The sequence below is a fragment of the Notolepis coatsorum genome (genome assembly GCF_963971535.1).
Source record: "Notolepis coatsorum genome assembly, chromosome: 3".
Taxonomy (NCBI): Eukaryota; Metazoa; Chordata; class Actinopteri; order Aulopiformes; family Paralepididae; genus Notolepis; species Notolepis coatsorum.
In genome coordinates this window covers 88,298,613-88,319,288 of record NC_140167.1, presented here as the reverse complement: position 1 = coordinate 88,319,288, position 20,676 = coordinate 88,298,613, and the positions used below count along the sequence as shown (strand labels likewise).

Genomic DNA, 20,676 nt, shown 5'->3' with positions numbered 1-20,676 from the left:
GCACACACTCACTTTAAACAAACACTCACCTTACCACTCACTTTAGACACTTTAACACACTTTATATTGATCTATTATTAAAGAGATGTGCACCACATTAAATACCTCATTTGCACCCTACCCCAAGTGTTGTACCTCTGCATTCTACCTCACTGTTACTAATTTCACTCTGTATTGTATATTGTATATATGTATATTGTATATGTATATTGACTTTACCTACTTTTTACTTCTTAATTTTTTACTTACTTTCTCTTTACTGTATGTAGCACACTCTCAGGGGCTCATACAGAAACAAGCATTTCATTATAAAGTATCCTGTATTTTGTTCTGACAAATAAAAATAAACTTGAAACTTGAATACATACAGTGATGGTCATCATAACTACAGTGATAGTCCTAAATGTATACAGATAACCATGAATACATGGTTGTGGTGATGATGGCCATAGCTACAGTACATCCGTGCAGTGGTCGCTATAACAGTCAGTAAGCAGGCCTGTGGCTATAACAGTCAGTAAGCAGGCCTATAACAGTCAGTAAGCAGGCCTGTGGCTATAACAGTCAGTAAGCAGGCCTATAACAGTCAGTAAGCAGGCCTGTGGCTATAACAGTCAGTAAGCAGGCCTATAACAGTCAGTAAGCAGGCCTGTGGCTATAACAGTCAGTAAGCAGGCCTATAACAGTCAGTAAGCAGGCCTGTGGCTATAACAGTCAGTAAGCAGGCCTATAACAGTCAGTAAGCAGGCCTGTGGCTATAACAGTCAGTAAGCAGGCCTATAACAGTCAGTAAGCAGGCCTATAACAGTCAGTAAGCAGGCCTATAACAGTCAGTAAGCAGGCCTATAACAGTCAGTAAGCAGGCCTATAACAGTCAGTAAGCAGGCCTGTGGCTATAACAGTCAGTAAGCAGGCCTATAACAGTCAGTAAGCAGGCCTATAACAGTCAGTAAGCAGGCCTATAACAGTCAGTAAGCAGGCCTATAACAGTCAGTAAGCAGGCCTATAACAGTCAGTAAGCAGGCCTATAACAGTCAGTAAGCAGGCCTATAACAGTCAGTAAGCAGGCCTATAACAGTCAGTAAGCAGGCCTGTGGCTATAACAGTCAGTAAGCAGGCCTATAACAGTCAGTAAGCAGGCCTATAACAGTCAGTAAGCAGGCCTATAACAGTCAGTAAGCAGGCCTATAACAGTCAGTAAGCAGGCCTATAACAGTCAGTAAGCAGGCCTATAACAGTCAGTAAGCAGGCCTATAACAGTCAGTAAGCAGGCCTATAACAGTCAGTAAGCAGGCCTATAACAGGCAGTAAGCAGGCCTATAACAGTCAGTAAGCAGGCCTATAACAGTCAGTAAGCAGGCCTATAACAGTCAGTAAGCAGGCCTATAACAGTCAGTAAGCAGGCCTATAACAGGCAGTAAGCAGGCCTATAACAGTCAGTAAGCAGGCCTATAACAGTCAGTAAGCAGGCCTATAACAGTCAGTAAGCAGGCCTATAACAGTCAGTAAGCAGGCCTATAACAGTCAGTAAGCAGGCCTATAACAGTCAGTAAGCAGGCCTATAACAGTCAGTAAGCAGGCCTGTGGCTGACTGCACGGGGAAGGAAGGTGTAGCTTGGAGTGGCGCTGGTGGTAAGTCGTGCTAAATCTATCGTCCCGGTAGGACCTGTAAAAGTCTCCCTGCTTTTGTAAGACTGTAAGTTTTATACTGTTTTTTAATGAACCCACCAAGTGGGGTCACTCACAGCACTCAGCGTGGGGGGTCAGCTCCGTCTCTGCTGTAGGGTTCTGATTAATGTCTGTAGCTAATGGTACATTTAGACCCTGTTTGACTTTATTACTCAGCCTCAAACTGCCAGCCTGCGTTAGGACTGACTCAGCGGCTCGCCGGAGCATCTCTCTCATACACACACCAGATCACACCAGATCACACCAGATCCCCCAGCAGTGGGAGGTTGATCTATCTACGCTCGAAGTGTTACTCTGAAGTCTGAACGATGTCCAAATAATGAGCAATATCAGGATTTAGAAGATGCTGGCTTTAATGTGTCAATTTAAAGTGCATGGGATTATATCACATTATGGCTATCTGCTGTATGTCACATCACACTCTTTGATGCGTTTCCTACTGATTTGTATAAAAAGAAAAATATATATATATATATATTTTTTTTTAATACAAATCAGTAGGAAACGCATCAAAGAGTGTGTGATGTGACATACAGCAGATAGCCATATATATATATTTATATAACCCGCATAATATTTATATTGAAGTTGCTTGTCATGTTCCCAAATCTTGGAATTAGCCAGAATTCCCCCCAAGGTGTTTTCTACCTGGTGACGTCATCATAGCCTACGTCTGGCTCGTAGGCCCCTCCCCCTCCCAGCCCCCTCCTCACAGATCCAAGCTGAGCAAAGAGACACAACAGACAACAGTCACACTCATCGGTCTAGAGTTGGGAATCGGGATGAATGCGGTCTGAGCTTCAGATAAAAACAAGTTATTATTATAGTCTGTGTGCGTTAAACTCGACAGACGCATGCAGGGTGAACTACTAACTAGTCAGGAGAAGAGCCAGACGAGGAAGCAGACAGGAGGGATCACTAGTGCGTTGGAGAGAAGGACTTTTATATTGTTGGATTCTTCTCAGACGCGCTGAGCGGGATCCTTGTTGCCAGTTGCGATCCACGCAGGAGTCACAGTTACCCAAACTCTGCGCGTAAAGGGGCGCGCTACCCCAACGCTGTCCGTCCCGTTATTCGCCTGGCTACGATTTGAGCTTTTATTAAAAAGTTGTCGTTCTATTAAAGAAGACGGCAACAACACAACACATTATGGTGCCACCGTGCCAGTCCCTGGACAGGTAAAGGAAAGCATCCCAGAAAAACAGTACTCTGTTTGTATGGACTTCATGCCATTATTAGGGTATTTTATAAAACATTAAAAAAAAAAAAAAAAAACCAACGAGGTTATTAATTTCAAATCTTAAATGAACGGAAAGAAAATGAAGGATGGGGTGAAGAAGACGCTGTTCGTGGTGATGGACGTGCTCTGCCTGATAGTGGGTGAGTTACTTTAAAAACTATAAACCCGAGTAAAAATAAACGTGCCTATGAATGAATGAATGAATGAAAACTTTATTTAACAGATTGCAGAATGGGTACAATACAGTACGGCTCAATACCCTATATTGTCTAGGGTCCAAGATGAAGATCACATTTTGAGATGAATCAGCTAAATGTTCCTAATACCAGGTCTACTGTAAAGCAGTCGTTTGTTCAGTTGTTCGTACTTTGTGCCAAAGACCAAGTTTGGCAAAAGTCGTAATATTATAGGCTACCATTTAAAAACTCCGGTATTAAGATTCAGACAATAGCAATATTGGTTTACTTTGCGCACTGTGTTGGCACCTGTGTTAGTAAGATGATGACTGTTTAGTATGTATGCAATAATGCAAATCCTATTTTTAGAAGCCAGCTGATATTAGACTGCACCATAATGGGAAACTGGGGAAACGGGGGTTCTCATCATCATGGTAATTTTCATGCTGTACTGATTTGAGTTCTGCTGGATTATTTACACGTTCGGGAAGCTGAATGTTTGTTTATGGAAATTTGATATGCATATGTGTATGTGGACCCTTATTCCACATTTCCCTAAATATCTTGTCTGCCAAGAATCATTTCAAGAATGCCTGTCAGTCCTTTTCTAAATGTATGTTGATTTTACATACTACACAAAAAACTTGATTTCGTTTTACACACGACTTCAATTAGGAATGATTTTAGCACAAGCTGTCTGGCTTTGTTCAGTATATGGTACACTGATTTATAGGTGTATACAGTAGGTACACTGATGGATAGGTGTATAGGTATAGGTACACTGATGAATAGGTACATGTATACACGGATAGGTGTATAGGTACACGGATAGGTGTATAGGGGTGGGGGGGGGATGGATACATAGTAGTATCGCAATACTTTGCGTGGCGATACTGTATCGATACAGGGATGCCAAGTATCGATATTTAATTATTCATAAAAAAATTATGTTTTTTTTTTTATAAGGAAGTTGCATTGTTCATTTCATTACCTGTAATAGTACAGTAGTCCACACACACACACATGTGCATTCAGTTAAGTTGGAATATGACTGTAATACAAACAGTTCAGTTTGTCAGGTATGCAACACAGATTACAGTGTTTACATCGGTCTGCTTGAGAAACTACCATGTTCTGCAATCAAAATGATTGAAGTGAGATGAACAGACTGAACTTTATTTTATTAGATAAAACATGTTGACAAAGTTTTACTTTGCAGTTGAAAAAAGGTAATAAATGAAAATTTGATTAAAAAAAATATTTCCCGCAATACTCAGCGTATCGCGATATATTTAGTATCGCGATACTATCGTATCGTGACGCAAGTATCGCGATAGTATCGTATCGTGAGGTCTCTGGCGATTCCCACCCCTAAGTGTATGTATAGTGTACACTGATATAGTTGTAGAATAGGTAGGTCGTGTATAGGTACACTGCATCATGGATGAGGTTGTTTATACATATCCTTTCTCCTGACACCAAAGGACAAATAATGACTCATTAGAACATACTTGAAACTGGAGTTATCACATACACATATATATCCTATAAGAGACGTCTTTTGATCTATCCCTTCATTCTATGTCAAATCTTCAATGAGCAGAATAGAATAGAAAGAGAAACGTGAACCGTAATATTCTGCACCATCCACAGAGGTTTCCTCCAGTACTTGGTTGCCCAGAGCACCATATTGATTGATTGATTGATTGATTGATTGAAAACTTTATTAACAGATTGCAGAATGGGTACAATACAGTACAGCTCAATACACATAATTGTTAAGGGGATGCAGACCAGAGAAAGACTTTCGTCTTGTTTACATCAGGGTCCCCCATTTTCAATTCATCATAACATTTATGACATACACGACATACAGATAAACAGTACTGTTACATCCAGACATTTATTATGACATACAAGATAATATACAATGATACAGTACTGTTCAAGAGACAAAGTTTCTAAAAGAGAGTATATACATTTGAGGGGGAAGAAACTGTACATTGGAGGGGGGGGGGGGGGGGGGTTGTACATTTACAGGGGCCAGTTTCAATTGTTGGGCTGCGTTTGAAAAGGTCTCTGGCTATGCTAACAAGGCCTGATCAGGCTGAAATGTACGTCAAATTGCTCTTACATGTGGCCGGTTGGATTCCAAAAAGAATTTCCCAGTTATTGATCGCCATCTGGTAGATCGATATGTCCATTGGCTGATGCTATATTCCTTTACTGCATACTGAATTCGGCATCGCAATAAGTATTCCAGGCGATCGGTTGAAGCCATAGCTTCAGGCTAACAGAAAAATTTACCCGGAATGAAAAAAAAGTGACACCAGGCCTGAAACAAGGATTACTCCATTCTCGAGACAGAGATATCAGTTAGACAGAGATATCAGTTAGACAGAGATATCAGTTAGACAGAGATATCAGTTAGACAGAGATATCAGTTAGACAGAGATATCAGTTAGACAGATATATCAGTTAGACAGAGATATCAGTTATACAGATATATCAGTTAGACAGAGATATCAGATCAGATATAATTATTCTTTTAAACAATAGTCCATGTTGTGTATATTCTTTAAACAATAGTCCATGTTGTGTTACGATAGCAGGTAAGTGGGAGTTCCAATGGTCGAGGAAAAAGACGGAGAAGTGTTTGCTCTTCAAAACAAAGGTATTCTCTTTATTAAGAGAACAAGTCGTAGCGGAATACACAGACGCCAAGCGTCAACAGAGCACAGAAAAGAGAGTCGGGTCAGCACTCGTTCAGGCGCTCCTGCTCGTAGATCATAGTGAAGCTCTAGCAAGGAACAAGAGAACAGATAATTCATTATAAGGCCACATTCTAACATTCCAACGTGTCAATTAGTGACAGCCAGAATGACAGCCAGTGACAGCTTCCAGATGTGACAGACAATCAGTGCGAGACAGCAAATCAGAAGTGACATACTGTACAATTAGTGCAACCCAAACAACAAAGTGAAGTACACCAGACAGACAGTAGGATACCATCCTAAGGTAGGGCAGAACCCCGAACATTACAATGTTGTGTATATTCTTTAAACAATAGTCCATGTTGTGTATATTCTTTAAACAATAGTCCATGTTGTGTTTATATTAATGTCAATTATATAATCAACCACCATAAAAATATAATGAGGCAGATTCAGATTGTGCTTTTGAATGCTCAGATCTATAGGGGTCTGTCTGGGTTTGCTCTCAGTGCATCGCTCCTCGCTCTCCTCCACAGGATTTCCCATTGGTTAGAGTAGAGTCGACTGTAGACTGCCAGTGTGCCACACAGTCTGCTGGCACCAAGCCCCATAAGCCTCGCTGTTTCACTGTCACAATGTGGGATTTAGGGTTGGTGGTCTGATAGGTTAGATACCTCTGACTCTCCCATCTAACCACTTCACCCACCCAAATGAAATAACCACCTCAAGCCTGTTCTTTATTAAATCAAATCAAATTTATTTGACAACACACGTCAATGTCCCCATGGGCCGGACACGTCTTCTTTAACACTTTGGCGACCACAGTCTTGCGGCGATTTATGCCTCAGAGGACAGAGGTTTGTTTACAAACCGATGTACTTTCTAAGAGCTATATATATAATTTATAGTATTGCTATCTGTCCATTCTCATTGTCACTTGAGTGCATAAACCGTGCCTTCATAATGGCTTAAAGAAGATAAAAATCCATCGGTTGGTTGTCATTTTATAGCGTCGTGAATATAAGTTTTATCGCGCTTTTCGTCTCGTCTTTTTTCCAGGAAGCTAGATAATAGGCTAAACGTACTGATTTATTAGCCTGTATGAGAGAAAGTATAATAAATAGTTTATAGCAAGTTCATTCACCCATTGCATTTATATAGTGCTTTTCTAGAGACTCATAGCGCTTTACAATGTAGGGTGGAAATGGCCTCCTTCACCACCACTGGTAGCACCCAACCTTGGGCTACGCAGGCTCAATGGCTACCATACACTGGCACCAGGCACACATCACACTACAACACAATGGCTGAACGGCTCAGGAGACAGGGATTGATATCAGCCAATTAAGGGGAAGGGATGATTAGGTGGCCTTGATGTCGGAGACCTGATTGGGAATTTGGCCATGAACGTCGGGGAACCCCCTACTCTTTACCATGGCCGCCTAGTTATAGTTGAAAGTGGGGGTGCAATTTTTTTTTTCTTTTTTTTTTTTACATTTTTTTTTTTTTTGCAAGGGGTGGTTTGGAGGGGGTCCGGCACGACCCCCTCCACGGCAGATTTTTTTACATTTAATGAACACCTGTATGTGCAATTTCCTGCAATATAGAGCCTTCAATCTTGACCAAAATAAAGCTGCTCTTTTCACTATAAAACTCAGTTTATATTGCAGTATGATAGCTATAATAATAATAACTTCACTGCGAGGGCTCTTTTAGCTAACGCTAGCTAGGCACGTATGATAGCCAATTACTATTATAATAATAATAATAATAACTTTCCCATCCTCCCAAAGCCCCTCCAGCCCCGTTCACATCCGCAGCACCAACAACAACAACAACAACTAATTGACGCTATCAATAGCCCCAGTGAGCGCGGCGGCTGAATGAATGAAAACTTTATTTAACAGATTGCAGAATGGGTACAATACAGTACGGCTCAATACACACAATTGTTAAGGGGATGCAGACCAGAGAAAGACGTTTGTCTTGTTTACATCAGGGTCCCCTTTCGTGACTGTGCTGCACCGAGTGAATCCACAGTCACTTGCTCCTCAATGGGAAACCAACCTAGATTTACCATGAAGGACTGGTTCTGGCCGAACCGTTCGTTATACAAGTATCACAGAGACATTACAAAGGTGCTCACAGTTGCACGAGGGGTTCGCACAGAGATACGGGATGGTTTGAAAGCTCGGCGTTGCTAATAAATATTTTTAATATTTTTATAAACTGCTCAAAGCGGCATTATTTCCGCCGTTGGGTGATCACAGCGCCTGCGCACCATCCTGTATCTCTGGATTCACTCGGTGCAGCAGCGCCGAGGCTCACCATACGAGAAATATTCAGTTTCAATCTGTTTGCGCATTTAGTATACAGTCACAGTGTTCGACTTACGTGATGATTTGCTCCATTTTGATGTAAACGCCGAAGAATAATCCTCACGAGTCACAATGTTATCCAATATCCAGCCTGAATTTTTCAAACGCTTTCGAAAAAGCCGCCTCCCCCAACATGTCGTATACGTCATGCCGACGAACCGTGGCCCGTGGGCACTGGATCAAACCATTAAAGTGGGGGGTCACACAATCTTTGGAAACTTAAAAACTTGCTATTAAGTGTCATTGCGTTGCAAGATTTATATATTGGGGGGGATATTTATATCATATGATATGATCAAAAAGTGAGGGAGCAAAGAGACAAGCTTGCTCCCCCAAGTTCAATAGTCCTGGAGCCCGTGCATCGTCTGCTCCGTTAAGTGGGCGCCTATGCTCTTTACGATAGGCGCCCTGGGTTCTTTAACGGCCGAACGTCAGGACCTCGGTTTAGAGTCTAATCCGAAGGACGGCACTTGCAGCTGTACGGTGTCCCTATCACCGTAACAGGGGCATTGCTACTGACAAGTCTAGAGGACAGAGTGCCCCCTGCTGGACAACAACACCACTTTCCGACAGCAGCCTTGAACCGGTGATCTTTCGATCAAGAGTCCGGAGCTCTACTCATGTAGCCATGCTGCCGGATAAGTGTAAATATATATAATATATATAAACTCTGCACATATTATAATAAAAGCCTAGTAGGTAAAATAAAGTATTAGCTATAAAAGTTTGAGAGCGGTCTAGATTCACGTCTCTATTCCATGACGCCGGCGGCCCTGACATGTCTAATTTAAGTTGTAAGTCAACTTTAGTGACTCAATCCATGTCCTCAAATATCTCTTTTGGACTGACTTGAGTTTGTTATTTGTTCATGATAACATCTAACAGCTTTTCTGTGCCCAGGAGCATTTGACTGCCAGTGTGCTCTGAGCCCAGTTTCCCGCTGTACCTATCTGGCTCTACTAGGCCCTGGCACTAAGGGGAAGGGGGCACCCATACAGCATAGTATTATTATCATGATATTTTGTGTGGCGATATTTGCATTGATACACGGACGGCAAGCATCAATCTTTAAAAAAAACGAAACAAAAAATAAAAGTGTAAAAAAAAATGACAATCCCATGTTGCTGCAATACTAATGATTGGAGTGAGATGAAAAGATTGGAACTATCTTGTTAGATGAAACAGATGTTGTATATATATCATTATTGCAGATGTTGTATGTTATATCATTATTGCAGATGTAAAGTTTTCCATTGGGGACATCATTTACAGTTGAAAAAAGGTAATAAATATGACTTGAGTATTGTGATAATATCAGGGTGTGTATATATCACAGCACCCTATCACAGCACCCCTATCACACATATACGACACAAACACACACACACACATATGGACTGGAAAATGGTCTGCATTTATATAGCAGCTTTTATTCAAAGCGCTTTACAACCTCACATTTTACCCATTCACTCACACATTCACACACCGACGGCGGAGGCAACCATGCAAGGTGCCAACCTGCTCATCGAGAGCAGTTAGCGGTTAACTGTCTTAGCCACTGTCGCCCCTCTACACACATATGCATACACATACACTTTTTACATACATTATTGAATCTGCAGATCAAATCACATTGCACGTTGGATTCAACACACACACACACACACTAGACACACACACACACACACACGCACAAGACACACATTTCCTCTCAGGATCAGCTAGTCAGTGAGGAGGCTGTTCTCTTGCCTGGTTTGCACGTTCTGTATTTTATGTGGCAGAGCAATACATTTAAGCATTACGTCACGAGACAGAGTGGGTTATAGAAATTAGATCACGCCTATGGGTGGTTGTTAGGCCCGAGGCGCAGCCGAGCGACTCTGATGTGATGTAATGCTTTTATACAATGGCCGAATTCATCCAACCTTATTGCTATACAATAAACACACATTAATTGAAGATTTATTGACAAAACCATCCGCAGAAAAAGTAGTTCCAAAAAATAAAATAGAAGTTGCCTCCGTGTGGAAGCAGCTCGGAGGTGCGCTGTTTAAGGCAAGAATGAAGTGAGCGTGGGTTATTGGTTTGATTGATTGAAAATTGTATTAATGTCCGCCTTGTTTCGAACTGGTTAAGAACTGTTAAGAACTTCATTCTTAGATGCTTCTATAGAAAGTAGGTGCAAAAAAAAAAGAAAGACGCATTTTTTTTTGGAACCTACTTTCTATAGAAGCAGCTGGGCGGTGCGCTGTTTTAAGTGAGCGTGGGTTATTGAATTGATTGATTGAAAATTGTATTAATGTCCGCCTTGTTTCAAACTGGTTAGGCTCTTTCGAAGTCGCCCTCTTTCGAAGTCGGTTATGCTTAGAGTTTGGAATCAGGGCTGGTGGTCTATCGCCCTGCTCTAAAGATAAACTCTAAGCATAACCGACTTCGAAAGAGGGCCTAAGCCTAACCAGTTTGAAACAAGGCGGACATTAATAAAATGTTCAATCAATCAATCAATTCAATAACCCACGCTCACTTAAAACAGCGCACCTCCCAGCTGCTTCTATAGAAAGTAGGTTACAATTTTTTCAACTTTTCTTAATTTTTTTTAAACTACTTTCTATAGAAGCATCTAAGAATGAAGTTCTTAACAGTTCTTAACCAGTTCGAAACAAGGCAGACATTAATACAATTTTCAATCAATCAATCAATTCAATAACCCACGCTCACTTACAACAGCGCACCTCCGCGTGAGCGTGTGTTATTGGTTTGATTGATTGATTGCTTGAACATTTTATTAACAGTGAAATACATGTCCTTTTGACGAATGGCATCTAACAACAGACTTCCCGCGATTTATATTTTGTTCCACAATTACTCATGACCCACCAATTACATAATCCAACATTGTGTAAGAAACTAACACATTCGCTGTGACAGAATCGTTTTTGAATTAGTCGTTATGACGCTTTCAACACATCCATTCGTAAAGATTATTGTCCGCCATCTTGGTTTTTCCTATGAAGAAGTCGAACTGGCGGAGTGATTGTAATTCGGTTGTGGGCGGGTTCTGGGATCACGAGCGTGGGTTATAAGAAATAACCACGTCTAACTTGACTGTTTCAGCCAATCAGAATTGAGAAATTTGCATGCCATTGTATAATTAGTTTTATTTGTCACATATAAGGTACATACTACACATTACAGTGGAATGCTTGATTCTGTATGAGTCTTCTGTGATTGTGCTTCATACAGTAACAAAAAGAAAAATAATAAAGACCAAACACTATACAAAATATACAATAATAATATAATAATAATGCAGGACCTCTTTAGAGAGGTCTTTATTCGGCATGCAACGACACAACGACATGCAATGGGCGGCACACACACAGAGGAATACACACACACACACATGCAATTGTCTTTCTCAGGGTCGCTGATCCCGTCGTCCTTCCCCCCAAGGGCTGCCGGGAGCAGACAGGGCGTCTGCGAGGTACCGCGCCCGGGGACCAATCCAAGTGCTCCTGCCCATCTTCGTCAGCGATCTGTTGTGCATGTTTTTCCATTGGGTTTCTCTTATCGGGGGGGGGGTTGATCCTAAACTGTAGACTTTAAAGACCTTAACCCTTTCACTGCCACACGACAGCCGGTTAACCCTTTCACTGTGACAATACAGAAGGTTAGCTCTTTACTATCACACAACCGACGGCGATGCTCCCATCATTAGCATCATTAGCTCCGCGGATTAGTACATTGCATAGTATATTGTATATTGTATGGTAACTCAGTTACTTCTATTCTGAACATTGTACATATGTCTATACTGAACACTGTGACCTCTATTTTTACTTCTATTTACATGCTATACTATTTTATTTCATACTTATCTTGTCTAGCACAGTCTCTGGAGCGTAACAGTAAGAAGCATTTTGTATAAAAGTATTCTGTACTTCTGTATGACAACTATTAAAGAAACTTGAAACTTGAAACTTGACCTTCTGTCGTGTGGCAGTGAAAGGGTTAAATATACATATAGTGTAAGAATATAAATCATTGGAATGAGGACCATGTACTTGGAAGTGCTTAACTCTTTGGGCGCCACGCCCTTTCCCCATCTGTACTCAATGGCGCCAGCGTTATTGACCATTTTAGCGATGTTTACGGACCCATCGTGTGTTCTGTATTATAGCTATGGAGACAAGCATTGACAGGCATTGTTCAAAGTCCATCACTGACTAATTAGTTCATTTCTACATACTGTAGTTTTTGCGCTATTACACGCTAAACATCGCCCCTTTCCAAAATAATCCAGTCTTTTTTCATAGATAGCGAGATATGACGCGTTATGTAGGGATGGGTACCGAATTAGGTACTTTTAAAGGTACCTACCGAATCACGTCGGTACTACCGAGTACCGATTCACGTGAGATCGGTCGGTGCCACATTTCGGTACTGTAAAAAAAAAATTTCACGTCAGCGTTCACACGCACAATATACGCTTACCTAGGATTTGACTTGATTCAACAACAAAGCAGTCGGGGCAATGGCAAGCCGAAAACGGTTGAAAGTGTTGTTATTTGAATTTGGATTTTCTTTTTCACAACTGAGGTAGGTAGATTACATTTTTAGAGACTAAAGTACCGAAAAAAAAGGTACCGTTGGGTACCGGTATCGATTCACAGGTCGGTTCAAATGTGAAAGGTACCCAACCCTAGTTATATGCAATATGCCCAAATCGTTCTGGTTGATCGCCTGAAACCCCAAATACTTCCAAATCAAAGGTATATACCATGTACATATGTGTCTTCACAAAATCATCAGGGGGGGGGGTGTTTTAACTAGAGACCACGATCGTGTTTGTCGAGCATGTTTTACGTCCGGTAAAACACGACACTGTGATCGTTACAGAAGCATAATTTACATTTAAAAAATACCAGCAGGAGACCATACCTCAGTCAGAAAGTACTCCAAAATGAATAAATCCCAGTCGATCCCATGGCGATCGCAATTACTCGTGTATATTGGGCATGTCTACCATACGGGAAAGAATAGCTCTGAGGCACCAAATCTTCCACCGATTGCTATGTTGTGATCCACTCCTAGGCGGAAAGAACCGGAGGTAAACTCAGTACTGGCCCAGGCTGGAAGACAACTGATATCCCCAGTTCAAAAGGTAGGCGATACTGCCACCTGGTGAGATTCGATCGTCATTGCAAAACAACGTAGGCAGATGAGCCAGAGAGACCGGGTGAGTGTTTAGAACGGGAATCAAAGGAAAAAGATCAAAGGATTTCAAAACGAAATATTACGTTTTTGGCACTCAATGCTTGGCCGCGAAACACGAGATATTACGTTTTTGGCGCCCACTGAGTTAAAGTGCTTGATTTTTGACAAAAAAAGTGAAGGCCTGGAATTCCTTGAAAACAGCAAAAACATTTACAAGGTGCGTAAAAGGTCCTTGCAATTCAAATCAACCATTCGCATTGAAAGTTTTGTTCATCCATGATAAAAAAATTCTGAATCAAGAAATTGAATTTTTGTATTTAAAGTAACAAATTGTCGGAAATTGGTTTTAAGCCATAAATATTGGATCTGTTTAAAAAAAAATTAATACAGCATTTAAAAGTGAATTGTATCCTTTTAAATGCCCTTTTAAAAATGAAAAATAGTGCTTAGGAAAGTACTTGAAAGTCCTTGAATTTTATTTTGCAATGTCTGTGGGAACCCTGTGGAAAGAGACAGAGCTTAACCTCTCCCTGGTCGTAACTTTCACGCACAACGTAGCGTAATTGGTTATAGGGAGGTCGTTAAGGAACATCGTGGGTCAGAGGCTCGCAGGCCACCTGACCTGATTTACCGGGTGCCACTGAAGGCATCATGAGTACCTATTATGAGCTGTGAATCATGAGTGGGAAGACGGGTGACTCTGAGTGCGGCGGCGTGTGATTGATGAGCCTCGAGACACAACACACTGGTGGGCGCAGTATGCATGAGTGTAGCGCAAACAAACACATTCTACTGCCAGTGTGTGACTCAATGGCCTTGAGGCTAGGTATGATGAGTACTACAATATACACACACACACACACACACACACACACACACATACATACATACATACATACACACACATACAATACACATACATATAGTACTACACACACATACAGTACACACATACCTGTACATATAGTACACATACACACACATACAGTACACACAATATAGTACACACACACACATACAGATACAGACATATACAGTACACACATACATATAGTACACACACACACACTGTACACACACACTGTACACACACACACACACACCGTTTTCGGCTTGCCATGTTGTTGAATCAAATAAAATCCTAGGTAAGCGTGTATTCATGTATTGTGCGTGTGAACGTTGACATGAAAAAAAAAAAAAATCCCTAGTACACACAGATACTGTACAGTACACGCATACATAGTACACACACATACTATATAGTACACACACATAGTACACACACATACATGCAAAGGCTCGGGTTGAAAATCTTTTCCCCTCTGTGATTCTTGCTTAGCTCTTTGCACATGAATGGGATGCGTGCAGGGAGATGGCTGAGAGCGGAGATCTCAGATGTGAGTTACAGTCACGTCTCTCCACAGCCTCACCGTTATACGTAGCAAAGTCAGCAGATTTACCATGGAGGCTGTCTTTGTCTTTTCTCTGACTTCTTGTAATAATAAGCTACAGAGTTTCCCTGGTTCTTCTATCATGTAGCACTTTGAGATAGTCACACTCACAAATATAAAGTGCGTTACAAATGGAATTTTTTATTATTATTATTATTATTATTATTATTATTATTATTATTATTATTATTATTATTATTATTATTATTATTATTATTATTATTATTATTATTATTATTATTATTATTATTATTATTATTATTATCAATGGCCGAAGAACAAAGCCTCCTATCAGAAAAATGTACATTTTTGAGAAAGTGTTGTTTTTGTGTTGTTTTCTTGCAGAAGGCAATTTTTTAAGGATACCCAATACAATACATTGTTTTTGGACTATATTACTATATTATGCGTTAACAATAGGGACCAGGTATTAGTGCATCACAAAGTGCAGATATGATTTTTTTTTTGCAGATAAGAGCTTTTGTTCTTCGGCCATCGATAGATCAGGAGGTCAAATTATCGGTTAATAACACATGTATATATTTTTACGAGTGCTAAAATGTTACCTCTGGGTTTTGTTTTTAATAGTATTGAGGTACTTGCAATGTATCTCTTTAAGACTGACAAAGGAGCTTGCTCAGAAAGTCAATAACAGTTGAGAGAGTTTGAGTTTGTATCCACATATTTTCAGCTCATTAGAGTACATTTAAATGTCCCCATGTTCTTTGACCTCGCTGGTCCAGGGACTGAAGCGCTGGTCTGGGGTCTGTTGGGGACTGAAGTGATGGTCTATTGGGGACTGAAGCGCTGGTCTGGGGTCTGTCGGGGACTGAAGTGCTGGTCTGTTGGGTTTTGTTAAAGAATGTATTGTAACAACGTCTCCAGGGATACAGGACGCTGCGTTGTTGTTGGGAAGACTGGTTGTCAGGGGTTCTCAGAGGACTGCACTGAATGGACACTGATGAGAAACATAGTCCCATGGAGACTCATGGAAAACCTATTAATAATGCATTCCAGCATGTTCCGAGGGACATGCGTCTTGTTTCTTTTGTGTTCAAGCAATTGAACACAAATAAAGATATATGAACCTTTAAGATCCAATATTTAGTTTCTGGATATTTAAATTGCATTCTCAAACGTTCACGGTGACTAGTGAACAACATCACATAGAGACTGTTAGTGAATAGCGGGTAGTGGACCCATAGCAGTCTCCATTGAATGGGGTTTTGCCATAGACTTCTTTAAAAAATATAATAATAATAATATAATAATAATTTACAGTAATTTGAAATAACAAGGTCTGTATTTGGCTCCATGATTTTGAATGTTACATACATTCAAATTAACTATATCTTAACATTTGGAATCGTGGCACAAAACAGCCTACAACTCTAGTTAAACGATAGCCTGATAGATGATGGTTTACGTTTCAAGCTAAATCCAACTATGACTGCTATGGGTCCTGCCTGATATTCACTATCGATCTCTATGACCTTGTGTGTTAATTTAGCTTCATCTCTATGACCTTGTGTATTAATTTAGCTTCATCTCTATGGCCTAGTGTATTAATTTAGCTTCATCTCTATGACCTAGTGTATTCATTTAACTTCATCTCTATGACCTTGTGTATTCATTTAACTTCATCTCTATGGGGGGTTCCCAAAGTTTTCAGGCCGCGACCCCCGAAATAACGGTGTCAGAGAGCCGCGACCCCCACTATTATAGGAGGCAAAAAAAGAATTTACAAAAAAAAGTTTTTCTTTTCTTTTCTTTTTTTTTAATTTTTTTATAAATGGAAATGTATGGTTTAAACATGCAAACGTTCAAACGCACACACACTAATAAGCATTGGAGGCTTTTAACCAGGGCCGGACTGGGGAAATCATTCAGGCCAGGAAATATAGTGCAAAATATAGCCCCAGTCAGGCCACTTTTTAATTAAGCGGGGAGTCTGGGGGTCCCCCACCAGGAAGTTTTTTGTTACAAAGACTTAATTTCCTGCATTCTGGTGCAGGCATTTTTTTTACCCTTTAAAATGCCAGTGTTTGTGATGGCATCACTTTAAAAAAGTGAATATCAGGAAGGCAGCAGGACCGGACGGCATCCCCGGCTGCGTCCTAAAAGTCTATGCCGACCAACTGGCCCCGGTATTCACTGACATATTTAACCTGTCCTTAGAACAGGCTGTCATCCCCACCTGCCTGAAGAAGTCCACTATCATCCCTGTACCTAAAAAATCCAAGCCTGCTTGCCTCAACGACTACCGCCCTGTACAGTGGCGTAACTCTCTCTCCAGGTGTGCGGGGGACAGATTTGTGGGCGTGGCGAGTGACGTCGCTGGGGGGGGGGGGGGGTTAGGGGGGGCCCCCCCCCTCTCTACCTAGATTTTTTTTTTAAATACCAGGGGTGCAATACCGCATTTTTTTTATCTTTTTTGTATCACAAACAGTACTGTATTTGCAAATCTGGTATGTCATAAATGTATAGATGTAGCAGTACTGTCTATCTGTATGTCATGTATGTCCTGATTAATTGAAAATGGGGGACCCTGATACAGTACAGCTCAATACATACAATTGTTAACTGCAAAAAAGAATTTCATCAATGACAAAACTGAGGAAAACAAAAACAAACCACGTGAACTTTGGAAATTACTCAATAATCAACTAGGATGCAGTAAAAAACTTAAAACCAGATTCTCAAACATAAACATAAAAACTGACAACACGCTCATCACAGACAAGCTGGATGTAGCCAATTACTTAAACATTTTCTTCACAAACATAGCCACAACACTGGTAAACAAACTACCCTCCCACTCAGGGCTTTATGGGGTAGAACACATAGTAGCTTTCTACAAAAACCTAGGGGTCCGCAAGGACGACTTCAAGCTGGAAACGGTAACAACAGATGAGGTACTCAATAAACTGAGCGCCCTCCAACCTAACAAGGCCACTGGCCATGACAACATCCCCTCCAAATTCCTCAGAGACTCAGCAGCCGCCATCACACCAATCATCACACACATAATAAACCTCTCCATAAAACAGGGACACGTCCCCAAGGACTTCAAAATTGCGAGGGTGACCCCTCTGCACAAAAAGGGCAGCAAATTAGACCCAGGCAACTACCGCCCTGTTTCTATTCTCACCTCCATCTCGAAAGTCATGGAAAAAATAGTCTACGAACAGGTCGAAAAGTACCTAGCGGAAAAAAATCTAATCTACGAATTCCAATCTGGCTTCAGAACATCCCACTCCACTGACACATGCCTTCTCTATTTGAATGACCACATCAAACAAGAGGTGGACGCAGGCAAATACTGCGGCATGGTCATGCTGGACCTACAAAAGGCCTTTGACACGGTCAATCACTCCATTCTGATTGACAAGCTAAAAGCAATTGGTTTTGATAGTCTATCAGTGAGCTGGATGCAATCCTACCTTGAGGGGAGGGAACAGATGGTGGAGGTAAACGGTACCCTATCCCCCCCCCTCACAGTGAGCTGTGGTGTTCCACAAGGAAGCATACTAGGACCGCTACTGTTCCTAATTTATGCAAATGACATGTCGTCAGCTTGTGACTGCAACTTGTTCCTGTTTGCGGACGACTCAGCCCTGCTGGTCTCTGACAAGAACAAGTTACAGGTTGAAAAAACCCTCAGCTCGGAACTAGGCAGAATCTGCATATGGCTCGCTGATAACAAACTATCATTACACATGGGCAAAACAGAGTCCATTCTCTTCGGTTCAAATAACAAACTCAGCAAGACCGACGGCTTCTCAGTTACAGTGGGTGACAATATTGTCACAAGGAAAGATGAAATTACCTACCTGGGGTCCATCCTAGAGGCTAATCTCTCCTGTGACAAAATGGCATCCAATGTAATAAAAAAAGTCAACCAACGAACTCGATTCTTGTACCGGATCTCCTCTCTGGTAAACAAGAACACCCTGAAGACTCTGGCAGGAGCACTCATTCAGGGGTACTACGACTATGCTTGCACCTCATGGTACCAAAGCACCTCAAAGGCGCTAAAAACAAAATTACAAACATCTCAAAACAAACTGGTCAGACTACTGCTTGACCTTACTCCTAGAACCCACCTCACCCCTGCCCACTTCGACAACCTAGGATGGCTTAGAGTAGACGACAGAGTACAACAACTTGCAATGGGCCTGGTCTACAAGATACACTACACGACCAAGGTACCCATGTACATGTCAAAATACTTCCCAAAGGTCAGTGAATACCACGATCACAACACCAGAGGGAGCTCCACAAATCATGTCAAACCCAGATTCGGCTCAAATAAGGGACTAAACACGTTTCGCAATTATGCCACATCAATGTGGAACGCCCTACCCAAAGCTGTAAAGGAATGTGGATCACTACCCACTTTCAAAACCTCTCTCAAGGGACACCTACGGGAGACTGCAATTCAACACTGGCCCCTGTAAATATCCTAACCCAATCATTCCAACCCCCTCCAATGTACAGTCATTTACCTAGTATGGTTTTGTCAATAGTTCAATGTACAATTGTGTTTGTTTGTACAGTGTCTCCTCCCCCCCCCCCTCAATGTACAGTGTTACTTGTTTATACAGTATGCCCCCCGCCCCCCCCCCCCCCCACCCAACCTCCAATGTACAGTTTCTACGTCAAATGTATATACTCCCTTTTCTTGACTCCTTCTGTATCACAAACAGTACTGTATTTGCAAATCTGGTATGTCATAAATGTATAGATGTAGCAGTACTGACTATCTGTATGTCATGTATGTCATATATGTCTATATGAATTGAAAATGGGGGACCCTGATGGAAACAAGACAAACGTCTTTCTCAGGTCTGCATCCCCTTAACAATTGTATGTATTGAGCCGTACTGTATTGTACCCATTCTGCAATCTGTTAAATAAAGTTTTCATTCATTCATTCATCATTAAGGGGATGCAGACCAGAGAAAGACTTTCGTCTTGTTTACATCAGGGTCCCCCATTTTCAATTCATGACTGAGCTGTACTATACTGTACCCATTCTGCAATATGTTAATAAAGTGTTCAATCAATCAATCACTTGGCCCCAGAACCTGGATAAACACTTAGATTCCCAAAAGTAGTGATAGACTGTAGCCTGTAGGTACCCAGGTCTGTTTGACATTTCGAACATATTTAAAGGAGATATTGAACGGCCCATTTTGTTAGTTCTTTTTTCAATACGTTGCTGCAAACTATTATTTAAAAAAAATATTGAACCACACAGACAGCAATCAGAATACTGGCATTGCCATAACGCTTTGCCACCGCGCATTCAGTCCACACTGCAGCTTTCATCTCTACAGTATATTTTCAAAAACATGAGGAACAACTTTGCTTGAATTGTCTTTATTATGAAAACTAAAACAGGACGTTTGCATATTCTCAATGTTGCTGTCGACGTTGTCGCGGTCGCGTCGATGTGGGGACTTGCTTCTTCAAACCGGGTGGACAAAGTTTACAGACAAACGTTAGAATAGGCTTGTTCAAGATGGATTTCGGTTTGCCTCGACTAGTAGACGAGAGTAGCCGAGTGAAGCCGGGGGAGGAGTTAAGAGGGCGGACACTGCCGATTTCACGAGAGCCTCTCGCCTAGTCTCGCGCGGCAGATACGCTTTCACGTCACCACACACACAAACCTGTCCAGCTCATTATAATGCGATGGCCGTGTGCAAAATTAGATCAGATTCAAATGTACAGCACACCATATACTGCTACAGTGGAATATACTATTCATATACCATAATGTATACCATCTTGTTGCGCGCTCCTGGC

General features: G+C 41.3%; 1 protein-coding gene across 1 annotated transcript in view; it reads left to right on the top strand.

The window, feature by feature from the left end:
• The first annotated feature begins 2,455 nt into the window (after window positions 1–2,455).
• The window catches only part of plpp2b (phospholipid phosphatase 2b), a 58,963-nt gene continuing 40,742 nt past the window's right edge, over window positions 2,456–20,676 (top strand). The window contains exon 1 of the mRNA XM_084310145.1: window positions 2,456–3,069. Within this exon, the coding sequence (XP_084166271.1) occupies window positions 2,994–3,069 (76 nt within the window). The 5' untranslated portion in view covers window positions 2,456–2,993. The remainder of the gene's footprint in view (window positions 3,070–20,676) is intronic.